The sequence below is a fragment of the Myotis yumanensis genome, unplaced genomic scaffold, assembly GCF_028538775.1.
Source record: "Myotis yumanensis isolate MYYU_CA2020_CCGP unplaced genomic scaffold, mMyoYum1.0.hap1 SCAF_3, whole genome shotgun sequence".
Lineage (NCBI taxonomy): Eukaryota > Metazoa > Chordata > Mammalia > Chiroptera > Vespertilionidae > Myotis > Myotis yumanensis.
Window position 1 is genome coordinate 193,958,431 of NW_027223754.1, and position 14,877 is coordinate 193,973,307.

General features: G+C 45.9%; 1 protein-coding gene across 1 annotated transcript in view; it reads left to right on the forward strand.

Annotated features, from left to right (window-relative positions):
• The window catches only part of ANO2 (anoctamin 2), a 302,486-nt gene that overhangs the window by 110,365 nt on the left and 177,244 nt on the right, over positions 1-14,877 (forward strand). Inside the window, exon 10 of the mRNA XM_070408835.1 lies at positions 915-979. Coding sequence (XP_070264936.1) covers positions 915-979 — 65 coding nt within the window. The remainder of the gene's footprint in view (positions 1-914; positions 980-14,877) is intronic.

Consider the following 14,877-nt stretch of genomic DNA (forward strand, 5'->3'; position numbering starts at 1 on the left):
GCCAATTCTTGTTGAAGTTTTCATATCATGTCTTTAAAGATACTTAGGTGGAAGGATGGCTTCCTGTAGGGTGTATGTTGAACTGGATATACAAAGTACCCAATAGAAGCGGATTTTCCTTGACAGAATTCCAGGTGAATTTTGTGTGATGTATAAGGAGATATGAAATATAAGGAGAATAAAGAACATAACAAGGTAGTAACTGTGTTATAAGTCTGTCAATTCTAAACAATTAATTTGATTCTGTGCTAGTATCTGTTCAGCATGGCCAACTAGGTGATGTCTGGTGATGCTTTGTTACCAAATTACTTCATTTACCTGTGGATGACTGGTGAAGCTTGCTGGCCAAGTATTTGACACTAAAATGTGGTTTGCCCTTGGGACTGATACACAAGTTTGTCCACATGCCAGTTCTGCTGAAGTTGCTGTGGAAACATCACAAGATGGATGGCCTGATATGTTTGGTGCATTATTTTCTCCCTTATCCTCTATAATATGTTCCAGTGTCTGCACAGTGCCTGGTATATAGTATATGTTCAATTAATACTTGTTAAGTGAGTGAATAAAAGAATGTCAGGGCTCATTTTGCTTGACTAAGCAAGACAAAGGAATAATGAAAGAAAGATTACGATGGCTAGGTGTAGCATTACCTTGGAGTGTGACAAAGGTCACCTTTATTTTCTGGGGAAGAAGTCAGCTTCTATAGCCTTCTTCCTTAGGACATCTCCCTTGTGGATGTCTCATGCGAACTGTCCTAGAAGCTGGACTTTGAAATTCAATTTTGACTTGCTAGTCATCCAAATGAAGCCATTGGGGTGGCTTTGGGGGTAAAATCTTGACTTGCTAGGTTAGACAAAGGTGAACAGTTGCTCCCCCCACCCCCTCTAATCTGTTTCCCTATTTTTCTTGTTTAGCTGCTGTATCAAGAATGGGCACGCTATGGAGTGTTTTATAAGTTTCAACCTATTGACCTCATCAGGTAAGATGTGGGAGGAAATTCTTGGGAAGACTCTAGAGATGCAAATCCTGAAATATATCTGTGAATCCCATTAGCTTCTGGAGACCATTGGTCAAACAGAGAAATCTGCTTTGCTAAGTTGTATTATTTCCCTGCTGTGTTTTATGGATAGGGAAGCCGCTCAGGGACAGGGAGAAAAATGGAGGCTGTGTGAGCAACAGATAATGTAGATGGATGCACCATGACTTCCATCTTGAGGTCCTTCAGCACTATGGTCAGTCCCTGCCTGCTCTTTTGTGTGTGTGTGTGTGTGTGTGTGTGTGTGTGTGTAGGGGGAGGGGGGAACAAATGGAATTATACTTCTTATTATTGTCCTAAAGAAGGATCTTGTTGAAGCAGATCCTTGGATTATGCCCAAGTAATCATGGTGTTGACCAAAAAAAGGAAAGACCTGGAATAAGCTGGCTGGCCTGAGAGGTAATATGGGCTTTTTATGGCTTCTCCAAATTAGAAGGGGGGAGAGACCGGGTCCTGGCATCACTTCCTTCAGCACTGCCCCTACAATGATGTCCTGTTACCTTGAGAATTTCCCCAGCTTCCATAGAACATTGGTGAAGAGTTCTTTTAAAGAACATATTAGAATGCAGTAAGTCTGACTAGCATAAAATGGGTTGAGGGTTCTAGAAACTCAGTGTGTTCTTAGAGGTCAGCCTCTTTCCCAGCTGGATTATTGGGAGATAACACCTTCAAATGGGAAAGCACAGGGATGAGTCTAGAGACTGGGTTCTCTTTCAGGCCCAGCCACTCCAGGCTCTATGTTGCTTTGGGAAAGTAATGCTGCTCTTTGGTCTTCAGGATCCTGGTTGCCCTAAAATGGGAGGCTGAACTGAGGGATCTGTGAGGAAATTTGATAGAGTATGCTTATTTGGAAAAGAGGACGCTCGGCCTAGGACTCTAGGCCTATTTGAAATAATGGACTCACTGCCACAGCGTCACTGTGGTTCTTCTAATGAACTAATTAATCAGCATGCAAACACAGAGAATGTTCCTGGCTGATTGCCCTGGGCTGGGACTCTAAAGGGGGCAGCAGCCAGAAGGATTGAGTCCAGAGGGAGAAATTCCAGCTGCTTCTTGGAAGAAGAAAGCAGCCTGGGGCCATAGTTTGGGCAGGTTCACTTCCCACACGGAGCTGTGAGGGCCTTTCCAGGGAACTGGGAGCTTGGCTGGACGTCTCTTGACAACAGGTGTTTGTTTCAGCTGAAGACTGTTAACCAAAGTGCTTGGGTCAGGAAGCAGGGCCACTGGGTGCATGTGACCAAGGCTCCCTCCCCCATCACCTCCCAGGCCCCGGCTGCCTTTCATGAGGCACGGGCCACCTAGACTGTTCTCTGGGCCACACCAAGGTTGCTTCCTCCATGCCTGGTGGGCTTTGATCTTCCTCTCTGCATCTCAAGTGGCCACCCACTCTGTCGCCTGTTTTCTCCAACTACTCATTTGTTTTTTTCAAAATATGATTAAAAAATAAAAATTCTCCTTACTAGCGAGCCCTATCTGTGCCCCTGAGACTTCAGGTGACTGGCCGCCAGCTAAGTGGGAAATGGCTCCAATATGCACTCAGTTTTGGCCACCAAAGCAGCCTCACCTGCAGGGGAAGAATTGCCTTTGGAGCAGAGCCCTGCTCTGGGGCCTGGCGGTTCCTGAGCACAGAAAGCTCAAATGTGTCTAGACGGGGCACGATGCACTATGGAGCTGGAGGCTGGCCACTGCTCCTCACGGATCAGATGGCTGGGGAGCTCCCACAGTCCTGGGCTAGGCTAGCGGCTTGGCCAGAGGGAGGAAGGCTGCACCTCAGGCATCTCTCAGATACTGGCTGGAGGGAAGGGACACTGGGTAGTGTGTGTGGGGAGTTGTCTACCCTGTAATATAAGGAACTCTCTGACCTCCTGGGGCTGCTGGAAAGAGAGAGAGTGACAGTAGTAGGAAGAGGGGAGAAGGACAGGAGCATTAAGGGCAAAGGTGGGTAAGCAGAGACAGGAAAGCCAAGAAAAGGCAGCTGAAGGGCTTCTAAAGAGACAACTGGGGTGGAGGAGTGGGGAACAGCTACCCATACTCTGCAGGCACCACCCTAAACTCATTTCACACTTTCTTCCAAATGGCCCATTTCACTTTCTCTGATTCTGTCAAAGTCACCTTCTTCTTCCTCTTGTCTGCCCTCTTTCTGACACCACACCCCCAGTGCTTCCTCAGCATCATTTCTCTCTGCCTCCACCACTTCTCCATCTTTCCTGCTACCACCTGTCAGAACTGCCTGTGGCTGCCTTCCTTGAGCCACTGTGGCCTCACACTGTGATGAGGCTGTTGCATTACTACTTCCTAATGTGAATTGTACCCTCTTGGTGCCTCACATAGAAATTGCACCCATATGGTCTGTGTTGAAAGATGGACAGAGTCAGGGAGTCTGATACAAGCTGAGTATAATTCAGACGAAAGTCTAGCAGAGCTATTTCCCACCTATTTCCTTGGGTACTCAGCTCCGTGTTTAGCATTGAGCTTCTGCTCTTCCTGAGAAACCCCAGTGTGCCCCTCACCCCCATGCCAGTCCTTTGGAACATCCTAAAGCACTAAGAGCTCAGTGGGGGTGTGAGATCTGTTTACAATGTTTGAAGGCCTTCTTCTGCAGGTCTTCAAGCCTGAACTTGATATTTGGGGTTAGAGGCTCCTTTCCCAGGTGGTGTAAGTGGGCAGAGGGGAGGCAACACACCTGCACTCCTGGCCCCTGCCTCCTCCTCTTGCACCTTCAGGCATGCCCAGCAGGCTGCACTGTGAGACTGCTGATGTGTCTCTCCCGCCCAACTGGGATTTCCACCTTTGCTCTAGAAACCTCTGGGCCTGCAGGCCTGAGTGAGTGGAGTGTGTGTGTGTGTGTGTGTGTGTGTGTGTGTAAGAGTTGCCTGGAAAGTTCCCCAGGAAGGTATCCAGCAAGGACCCACTCCCAGTAGATTCTTCTGGGGATATCCAGCCAGCAGCACTTGTGCCCTGGCAGAAATGTGGTTTGTGATTAAGACAATGAGGGACAGGATGTCTTAGCTGGAGGGAAGCAACTTTTCCAGTTCTTTAGGAGCTGCATGAGGGGCCTTGCTGCCAGGGGAGTAGGTTTCTGCCTGCACTGCTCTGGGTTAACACCCCAATGTCCCAGGAAGGAAACAGCCTGGATTTCCAGGGGGATCTGGGGGTCAGGGGCCCTCTGGGTTTGTATAGATGTGATCCACTATTCATCAGGAACATGACCTGTCTTTTCACTAGAATTAATGTCTGCTCACAGGCTGATTTTCTTAGCTTGGAAGTTTTGATATGGGTGAGACAAAACAGACTTTAAACATCTGAGTTTGATTTAGCTCCTAACTATACTTGCTGAAGTTTATGTACAAAATGTTTATTTTTAAGCATCTGCCACTGCATGAGGAAGAGAGGGGTTTACAAGCCTACTAGGCTCAAGGGATTGCCGCCTGTTAACTTGGGAAATTCACCAAGGAGGTTATTCATGGGCAGCACACTGAATCAGGAGAGGGCTAAGTGGCTGTCACTCACTCATTCCCATCTCTTTTAGGGATGCCCACTTCAAGAGTGAGGCTTCCTAAAAATCAGGCCGTGGGCATGAAACCTGTCCCTGGGGCAGCTCTGAAGTTCCCTTAGAAATGTTCTAACATAAGCCCATCTGGTATGGCTCAGTGGTTGAGTGTTGACCCATGAACCAGGAGGTCACAGTTAGATTCCCTATCAGGGCACATGCCTGGGTTTCAGACTTGATCTCTAGTAGGGAACATGCAAGAGGCAGCTGATTGATGATTCTCTCTCATCATTGATGTTTCTATCCCTCTCTCCCTCTCCCTTCCTCTCTCTGAAATCAATAAAAACATATTTTTAAAAAAATGTTCTGGCTTGAAGCTTTGAGACACGAACACTTCCACAACAACCTGAGGGGTCATACCATCTCAAGAGCCTTTGGCCATCATCTGTGGAGAGCAAGAGTGATATGTGCCCCCTCTTGGTACACATCTCTACCATTTTAGACTCCCAGCCCTCTCCAGCCCTGCCCTTAGGGAGCCTGTCCAGGATCCTGGCATCACAGGAATTAGCTAGCCCTCCTCCTACTGCAAGGCAGATGTCCTTTTCCTTGCCAGAGTTCTCATCCATGAGAAGGCTGTGTGATTTGATCCTTCCTTCTTGGTCAGTCTCTAGGCCCTACCCCCATCCAACCCCTCTAGGAGGGAGATAGGGAGCCACATTCTTTCTTAGGAGGCTTCTCAGCAGGCCAGCCTGGTTTAGGGGTGGGAATGGAGAGGAAACAATGTTAATCAACCTGTGATTAATTATTTCCTGAGCCCTGCTGCCTCCTCCTTGATCCTTCCTTGGGATTTATAAAGGCCATTCAGCCCAATGCAATAAATATTTACTGACACTTATGATGAGCAAAGTCTCTGTGCTCAGAAACATGGGTGGTGTAGCAATAAATAAGGTGAAGTTTGTGCCCTAAGGATCTAGCAGTTATGTAGGAAGACAGGCATGTGCAAGAGAGGATGAAGTGAGGGCTTTTAAGGATATGAGTATAAACATGATAGTACACGACAACAGAAGAAGAGTAATTGCTATTAGCAGAATAAGGGAAGACTTTCTGGAAGAGGTGGCACTTGAATTAGAGTGTTGCTTTCTGAAGGACTGAGGTTAAAGGCCCTGAATGTGTCTTCATTGCCAGCCTGGGCTGCCCTGTATATGAATTTCTTGTTTAGCTTGATACTCAGGGCTAGAAATCACATTGACTTAAAGCCCGATCCTTCCTGCCTGTTGATTGGGAGTGGTAAGATAAAAAACTTGACTTGCAAATCTCACCTGCATGAATTTCGTGCCAGCCTGATCCATGCACCTTGATTTGCCCTATAGGTTAGGAGAGAATCTAGGGTTGGAATCCAGGGTGAGGCTGGATCTAAGAGAGGAGGCTAAGGAAATGTGAAGTGGGGGACTAGCACACGTGGGGGGTATTTACACAGGCCTCAGCAGTTGAAGTATTGGACTTAGCTGGGAAGTATTTTCAGGCTGGAAGGAAATCTCTTATGGCTCTGAAGGTTATTTTTCTTTTGTCTCTGAGAGTGTGAGAGCAGAATAGACAGAGAAAAGCAGATAGTAGCTGCTTCAGATCAGGCAGAAACAAGGATAACAGTGTTCTGGCCATTTGACAGATCAGAAAAATATGTCAGGCTGGTTATTAAATCTAACTGTGAAGTAGCTCTATCCTACTCTTTTTCCTCTCTTGTGCCCCACTGAGTGTCACTCCCTTCCCTTTTGCACCTTCCCGGAAGTTGTGGCCTGTGGCTGGTCAGTTGACTTAGACTAGGAATATGGTGCTCTTAGCTCCAGTCCAAGACTGCACCCAAAGGCCATCTAGGTCTTCTGAGCTGGGCCTCCGGAGCCTCAGAACAACTTTCTATAGATGGCGATTCTTGTTAGATCAAACTTTTCACCTTCCTTCCTGTAGTATCAGCCATATAGTACAGATGTTGGGGCCCAAGACCTCAGGTAGCTGCACATGTTCCCATGGCCTCCCAGAATTGCAAGGGTAGAGCAGGTAAAGAGTTACCTGGCTCACCAGCTCACTGCTTCCTTGACTACTTATGTCATGTTCTGTTTCCCAAGGAGGATCAGAAGCTGATATTAGTTTGAAAATACATGACAAGCTTTATATTTCATATCTCCTTGGCCCTTGTGTGCAATAAATTCTCAGTACCCAGTAACCCAGGGATCAAACCATAGCATCACAGAGGTGGGATGAACTTAGAGGTCAGTCAGCTCAGTGCCTGGCCCTGGAATGAAGGCATGAAGAGTTTCTCTCACTGCATATTTATTTAACCAATGCTTAGCCTCTGCTTGACTTTTCTTATAGTAGGGAGTGCCTTGCCTCACAGACAGCTTGTTTGTCTATTGGACATTTCTAGCCTTGACAAATAGTCATGGAGCCAGAACAAGAACTCTGCTGACTTCCTCCCTTTTGTTCCAGTTTTGCTTCTTGTAGCTCCAGGAACAAAAGTACCCTGTCATGTAGTTCTGTCCTTAAATTATTTGAAAATAGCAATTATATCAGTAACAGTCCTCAAATACCTAAGCGTTCTTTCCTCTACACAAAACACTCCTGGACCTGTCTGCATGTCCTCATATGACATGGGCTCTTCACACAACCTCATCGTCATGATCATCCTCTTCTGGACTCACTTGCCTGGGGAACTCAGAGCAGGGCCCTTCCACACACCTCACTTGTGTAGTTAAACCAACACAGATTTTGCAGTGACCATATGTCAGACACTGGGGGTGTGAAACTGAATTAAGTATGACTCCATTTTCAAGGAGCTTAAGTTCAAAGTCAAATCTCCAAACTTGTTGATGACCACTGGGCTTTTCTGGGTTATGAAGGGACAAATTGATGGAGAAAATTTTCAAAAAAGTAACTGTGAGGCTGTAGAGAAACAGCATATGGAAAAGTCTATGGGGGGGATTGGACCCCCCAAACTAGTCATCTAGAAATATCCATGCAGTACCCACAGACCCTGGAAATTCTCAGAATACATTTTAGGATCACATCACTTAGGGATTTACCAAAACATGTCCAACTCAGGTCATCACGCTCAAAGAAGAACTCAGCCAGGATGGAAATATTTCAGGAAAGGAAAAGTATCATCATTAAAGATTTGCAGAGACATCCATATGAAGACAAATGAGCTCCCTACTCCAGGAAGAAAATGGAGAAGGTGTGAGGCCAACACTTATTAAATTAAAAGATGGGTAGAGTGACTGTGTATGTGTTTATCAGATCCTGAGGTACTTGCCTGGGGACATTCCTTCAGACAGGGAGCAGTGAGTTGAGATTAGAACTCAGTTTTAGCTCTAGCTTTGTTTCTAGTTGATGTAATATTTGGACAAGCCATTCTCTCTTGAGCCTCAGTTTCCTCAGCTATGAAATAGGCATTATAATACGTGTCCTACCCACCCCATGATATTATTACAAGGATTATGATAAAGAGTTGCACAAATACTGTGGACACAGGCTTGGTTAAGTAATTATTTATCTGCTCCCTGGGGGGAAATTATAATATTCCCAAATATTGTATAATCACGAGACTGTTTTTTATTGTAAATCAATGCACTGTAACTACACACTTTACAGGCATGAGCTTTTCACCTCCCAGCAGCCCTTGTAGCATGGGTATTCTTACCTCCATGTATGAACTCAGTGAGATGAGGTGCTTCCCAAAACCACAGAGCAGCTCATCTGGGATTCAAACCCAGGCCTGTCTGACTTCAGAAACTATGATTTTTCTCTTGTGCCATGTGGCTGAAGGTGACACAGAGCTCCATCCAGTTGGATGTCAGGCGAACTGGGTGTCTAGTGTTAATCCCATTAATTAGCAGTCTCTGAGGGGAAACTGGTGTGATCTGCTGGTAGGGGGAGCTGACTGGCCATAGTCAACCCCTGCTTCACCATAGGGTCATCATTGTGAACATTCCTCTGTGTTTAGTACAGTGACATGTTACTCTCAGGGCCTGTTGAACTAGATAAAGTTGTTTGTGCCTCTGTTAAATGACCCAGAATTCCATGTTTTTAATTTCTCTTTTCTATTTTTCATAGCCTTTTATTTTTCTGACTTCTTCCATGTTGTCAGGTTGTCAGCTGTCACATCTTGCTTTTGTCAACTGAGTAGCTTCCTTCCTAGCCCCAATTTACTTCTTGGTCTCAGCTGCTGGGTTAGCAACGAGACACCCAAGCAGGTTAGCATTGTGCAGCAGGTAAAACTCTTCCACAGCCTGTCCTGGAGTCTGGCTCCTGTTAGGTGTGGGGTTTTGTGGAGGGTCTGCCTTTGCAGTGGAATTGTCTTATTTTTGCTTCCCAGTGAGAGTGAAGTGGTGTTTTTGAAGCTCAAGAGGCCTCAGAGAGGGGACCAGAGTGAAAATGATACAGCGGGTACCTTTGCTGTGAAGAGCTGCATTTTGTTCTCCTTACTTGCTTTGGGAAGTCATGAGAAACCTAGACTATCAAAGATTTTTCTTACAACAGAGCTCAGAGTATGTTAACAACACAGAGTGGGTCCCTGCATCAAGGGTCTACTGTATGAAGAGCTTTGTCCTGGATATGGTGCCAAGGCTAAAAGAAGGAGGAAAACAGGACTATTGGAGAATAATGATGGGGCATACAGAACTTTTCTGATGGAGGTCACAGAGCTGTAAAGGAGCACCCAACAGGGAACTAATGCACAGAGCTATATGTAGAAGGGCAAGGTTACAGGGAAAGGTTTTGAAGGGGTTAACTACTGTATAGAGTATGGTTGGTGAGAGAAAAATGAGACTACGGGGTATGTGAGTTCTGAGTAGAAAGTAGAGATTTGAAGGAGAGAAAAAATATGGTTGAGGGGTTTGCAAGGTTCAGATTAGGCTGAGAAGAGAGCACCATGGCTCCAGGAAATGGTTGGAGGAGATATTTGAGACAGTGTGGGGTAAAAGTCCTAGACAAAGGGATCATGACAGTGGGACCAGAAGGAGAATCTGTGGCTTGATTTCTCTGGAATTTAGGCAGGTGGCAAAACAAAGCTTGCTAGGGTTTGAGGACTTATGTACTCCAGCTGTGAGGTGAGAGTGGACACATCAGGATTCAGTTTTTCACTCATCCTTTCTCTTGGGAAACTTTGGGCAAGTCCCACAGTTCAGCCCCTATGGACCTGGTGCAGTTCCACCTCTGGGCAGAGAGACTTGGACTTTTTGTGTCTCCTCCACTAAACTTCTAAGCTGGTGATACAGATGTGATCCTGTCTGTGGGAGTCAAGGACCTGAGATAGATCTGAGGGACTTATCTTGCCCTAGAAGGAAGGAGGGAACTAGCATGTGGATGAGGAGTTACCATGGACATGACCCAACTGTTTGATCCCATGAGCCACTGTTTCACCACGTGTGTCTGGAACCCCCGAGCTCCCCATTTCTGCTAATGATATTCCCTTGAGTGATGTTCTCCACCCACACCACATGGGTATGTAACCAACATAAACACAAAGCATCTTAACACATTGAATAACATCGGCAGAGCACACGTTACAACAACAGCCGCAAGATAGCTAAATTTAATTAGCCCGGCACACCCAGGCTTTTTGCACAGGCACATGCCTCTTTTTTAGAAACGGAAAAGCACAGCATTCTGTGGGTCTTGAAGTCACAGACAAAGGCAAGAAAAAAAACACAAAACTTCAAGATACCTGCCTGGGAGACTGCTGTCCTCCAGTACCTTCTTGGGATTATCTCAAGGTATTCAAAGACATGGGTAATTGGGTAACTGCCAAGGATTGCTGTCTGCCCCTGGCAGAATGGTTGACTCAGTCATGGAGGGGTTGTGCTCAGCCTGAGTTGCCCAGCCCATTGAAGGGACTCAGGAAATCCTCCTTGAGGGCTCATGCCTCAGGGTTGTTGGCTTGGCCTCCTCAGTTTCTTTCACAGAATCTATTTCACTAAACACAGTCAGGAGAGGCAGAGAGGGGAGTGGAGGACTGATATTTTGAAATTTTTATTTGAGTGTTTTAGTCTGGAGATGAGTAAGGGCAATGGCTTAGTTTCCAGATGTTATCAATTCTAACAAAATGGCAGTATTTCTTTAGGTTGATATTCTGCCCAATCCTCAGCCTTAGGGCAGAAGGCAAGCTGCTCAGTGGAGAGAAGTAAATCAGCCATAGACTGAGGGTGTCTCTTTGCCCCATTCAGGGGTATTCAACCTCCCAGAAGCCCCACCTGATGCCTCATGTCAGTTCCTTTTGCTGGAGTTCATTTTCTTTCACTTTTATTCATTCTCCATGCTTACCCCATGGTCTAGTGCCCCTTTGTTACATCCTGTGAAATCATATCCTTCTTTGGATATATTGGCCCTTCTCTGAAGATTTTACATTTGTAGATGGTGAGGTTTGGCCCTCTAATGATCCAGCAACCATCCAGAAGCGTTGTTATGGGGACAATGTGAAAGAATTCTATTCTTTATCTGTCCTAGGTACTGTTTTAGGCACTGGTGTTAAAGTGATGAAAAAGATAGACATGGACTGATCTTGTGTGATAGATAATTTGTCATCTAACTTGGGACACTTTTTAGAGGGAAAGTGAGTACTATTAATAATTATGCTAAGTGTACTGGTCAGCTGTTGTCACAAAAGGCTGCATAACAAACCACCCCAAAGTCAGCAGCTTATATCAATAGTCATTACATTTTCTTGCTCTCGTGTCTGTAAGTTGAGTGGAAAAACTCTACTTTAGGCTGAGGGTTGGCTAGGCTTGGCTGAAGGCTTCAGATTGTGTTCAGATCTCCACAGCTCTTCTCACTCCCCTGAGATCAGAAGCTATCTGGGCATGTTCTCGTCGTTAATCTCAAGAGCACAAGGAAAAGAATAGCAATACAGTGCCTCTTAAGTCATTACTGACATCACATCTACTAGTGTTTCATTGTCCAAAGTAGTCACATGCCAAGCACAAATACATGCTGCTGAAAAGTATATTCTTTCTTAAGGGGAGAGAAGTTAATATTTGCTGAACACCAATCGAACAACAGGTATAAACCAGGGTCATCCTACAAATAGCTGAACCTCATGAAGCTTATGATTTAGCAGGGAAGACAGATAATGTGTAGTCAATTGTAAGTGTGGCATGGGTTACAGTATGGGATGTGGGGCGTAATGAGGGTGCAGATCTAGTGCCATCCAACCTAGTTGGAGAAAGCTTCCATGAGGAAGTGACATTTGAACTAAGATTTGATACGTGAATGAAAGTCAAGATGAGCCAGGCAAAGATGAGTGAAATAATGACAATAGCTGACATTACTTGGTACGCCCTATGTGCCAGGCACCATTAAAATCCTTTGCATTTGCTAACTCACAACAACCCTTTGAGGCAGATATTATTACCCTCATTTTACAGATGAGGAATTGAGACATGAAGAGGTTGATAAATCACATAAGGTCACACAGCTAGCAAGAGGTAAGATTTGAGCTTTTAGGTTCAGATCTGGAGTTAATTCTCTTCACCACTGTGTGTATTGCCCCACTGCCGGAGAAGGGGGGTTGGGTGCTGGAGCATTAGGTCTGGAGGCATGATGGGACTAGGCTGGGGTGAAGCAGGGACCAGGTCCTGGAGGACTTTGGACTTTATCCAAGGAAAAGTACGTCTGGAAGGTTTGGCTTATTTGGGTGCATATGTATGGGCAGCATTGACATGATCTGTTGGCTGTTACTCTTAAAGGACTTGAGGCTTCTCTGTGCGAGGCACCAGAAAAGACCCGAGACTGTGCATTTTGTGCCAAATAGTGTGGAGGGGCAAGGTAGGGAGTCTGGGGAGAAGAACCACTTTTCCTCTTAGATGTCCTCTGTCGTTCTGAGAGGACTTGTGTGCATTCTGGGTACTATGTCTCTGAGCCCAGAGTCTCTTTTCTTATCCTCATTTCTACACATCCAAATTAACCCACAAGTCTCACTAGATTGTCATCAATGGGTGGGAACCATCTCTCCCTGTTCACCAGTGGCAGATGGCTTAGTGGGCAAGATGATGACAATCGTTAACATAACCCTTTCCCCTTATACCCACCATGAAAAAGAATCACCATGTCCTTTGTGTGCACAATCTGGTTGAATCTTCATGGCGACCCTGTGAGGTCGGCCCAATCATTGCCCCCAGACCTAATGACATCATTTTCAAGATGAGGACACTGCAGCGCAGAGTTGATAAGTCCTTGCTCAAAATCTCAGGCAGGATGACTCTAGAGTCCATTATCTTAACCACTTTGCTACACTTTGAGGGAGGAAAACTGTGTTGGTGAGACACACAAGCTGCTTCCTAGAAGGGGATCAAGGTAGATGGTGGAGGTTAGTGGACAGATGTCATTAGACATTCAGATGGTATGGTGAAAGGACTCTAGAATCTTTCAGATTAAAACAGATCCGATTCCTTAACGGGGTGTTGTCATAGATTATGGGAACTTCAGGATTTTAGATCTGGGGGTCCTTGAAAGCCATCCCCTAATTGTATAAAAAAGGAACCAAAATATTCTAACAGAACTAACAAGGCAGAGGGACAGAGGTATTATGTCTGAGGCCACTTCTAAATAAGGAATCATTAATATGTGCTGCTCTAACCTGCTGACAGTGAGGTGAGCTGGGAGGTAGAAGAATGTGTGGAATTAGAGAGAGAGAGAGAGAGAGAGAGAGAGAGAGAGAGAGAGATGATTCTCTGGGCAGGTTGACTTACCTGCTACTTTCCTCACCTAACAAGAAAAGGATTAGGCCAGGTGATCTATAATATCCCACCTAAGGTCAACTTTCTAGGCTCTCTAGGACAGAATCTCAAGCCTGAAGCCTGTCTGGAGGCAAGACCCAAGGTCTCACATGGAGGCAAGTTGAACTAGGGATTGGAAATCAGGAGTCTGGACCCCAATTCTGGACTTTGTCTATTGGATTCCCCACTACCTGGGACAATCTCGTCCCACCCCACCCTCACATATTGGATTTTTTCCTCTCCCCCTTCCTAAACACCCCCATCTCTGTTTTCTTATGCCTCTCTGGCTTTGATCACATCTGGAGCATTTTGTAGAGTTGATGAGTATGTGTTTTCCTTTTGGGACACATGGTGTATATCAGAGGCACTTAAGGAGGTCTGGAGGAGTGGAAAGTCTGCGTGGCATCTCAGGGGCTTCTGGCCTGGAGAGTGGATGGCAGCTGCATGGCAGGGGACCTGGCATGAGGGCCATGAGGGCCGCTGACTTGGGGAAGGCCCAGAGGCTCAGCCTGAGGACTCGTGCTCCAAATGACTTGGAGTTGTCCCAGTGGTGTTGGTGCATGTTAAATATGTGAGTATGTTTGTGTGCACATGTGTATGTGTATGTGTGCATATATATGTAAGAGGACTGGAAGGGTCCCTCTGTCTTGTTGCCATGGTGTGCTGTCCTCAGGGTTTTGGTCTCTGTGATAACTGGGACTCTTATTTGCACACCTGCACAGTAATATAAACCAATGGTGTGTCCCCTATATGTGGACAATGGGTGATGAATGTGACATGAAACAAAAAGGCAGAGCAGTGCTCTGTCTGTAAAAGGTGACAATAATTTTCAGTGAGCCAACCGGCAGTATCAGTGAACAGTGAGGATCAATGAGATACAAAGGGGGCTTCCCATAGTGAATGAGCTGGGAACAAGCCCAGCCCTGTGTCCCTTGATCAGAATTCTTTTTGCTGTCTATTACTCACCCCCTTTGGTGTTGGCTTTTAATCCTCAGAGACCTGGGCCTGGCAGAAAGGAATTGTCATGATTTTATGGGTGAAGATGCTTTCGGCAGGAAGAACAGTGGTGGTAGAAGCAGGCAGATTCTGTGAGAGGTATTCTGAGGGATTGAGGGCACATTTGCCCTAATTTTCTTTTCTTTCTCCTTTTTTATGGGTGTAAGGGTGGGGAATTGCCAAGCAACTCTGTTCACCATTCATTTGGAGTTTGACTTCTGACAAGGAGTTTCAGAGTTCATCATGATCTCTCCCCCCTCTTCCCCCAACCAGGCTGTTTCTTCAGTCCTTCCAACACCGTCCCAGGGCCTGAGGTATTTATCTCAGGCTTTGCAGCTATGTGCACCTTTTTCTAAATCTCTTTGGTCCCTGGGACTTTCTCCTTCCCCCTCTTCCAATAACCCTCAGGCTTTGTTCTTTTTTTCCTGCCATTTCCTTTCTTTATCCATCCATCTCAGTTACCCTATATCTGTTTACTCCTAGTGACGTCTTTCAGACTTGGGGGCAAGTTACCCATCCGGGCCTGCTGAAGGTGATCTTGGAAAGTGATAGAAATATTTATAGGCCCGGGGTAGGAGTGGAGCTGGGGAATG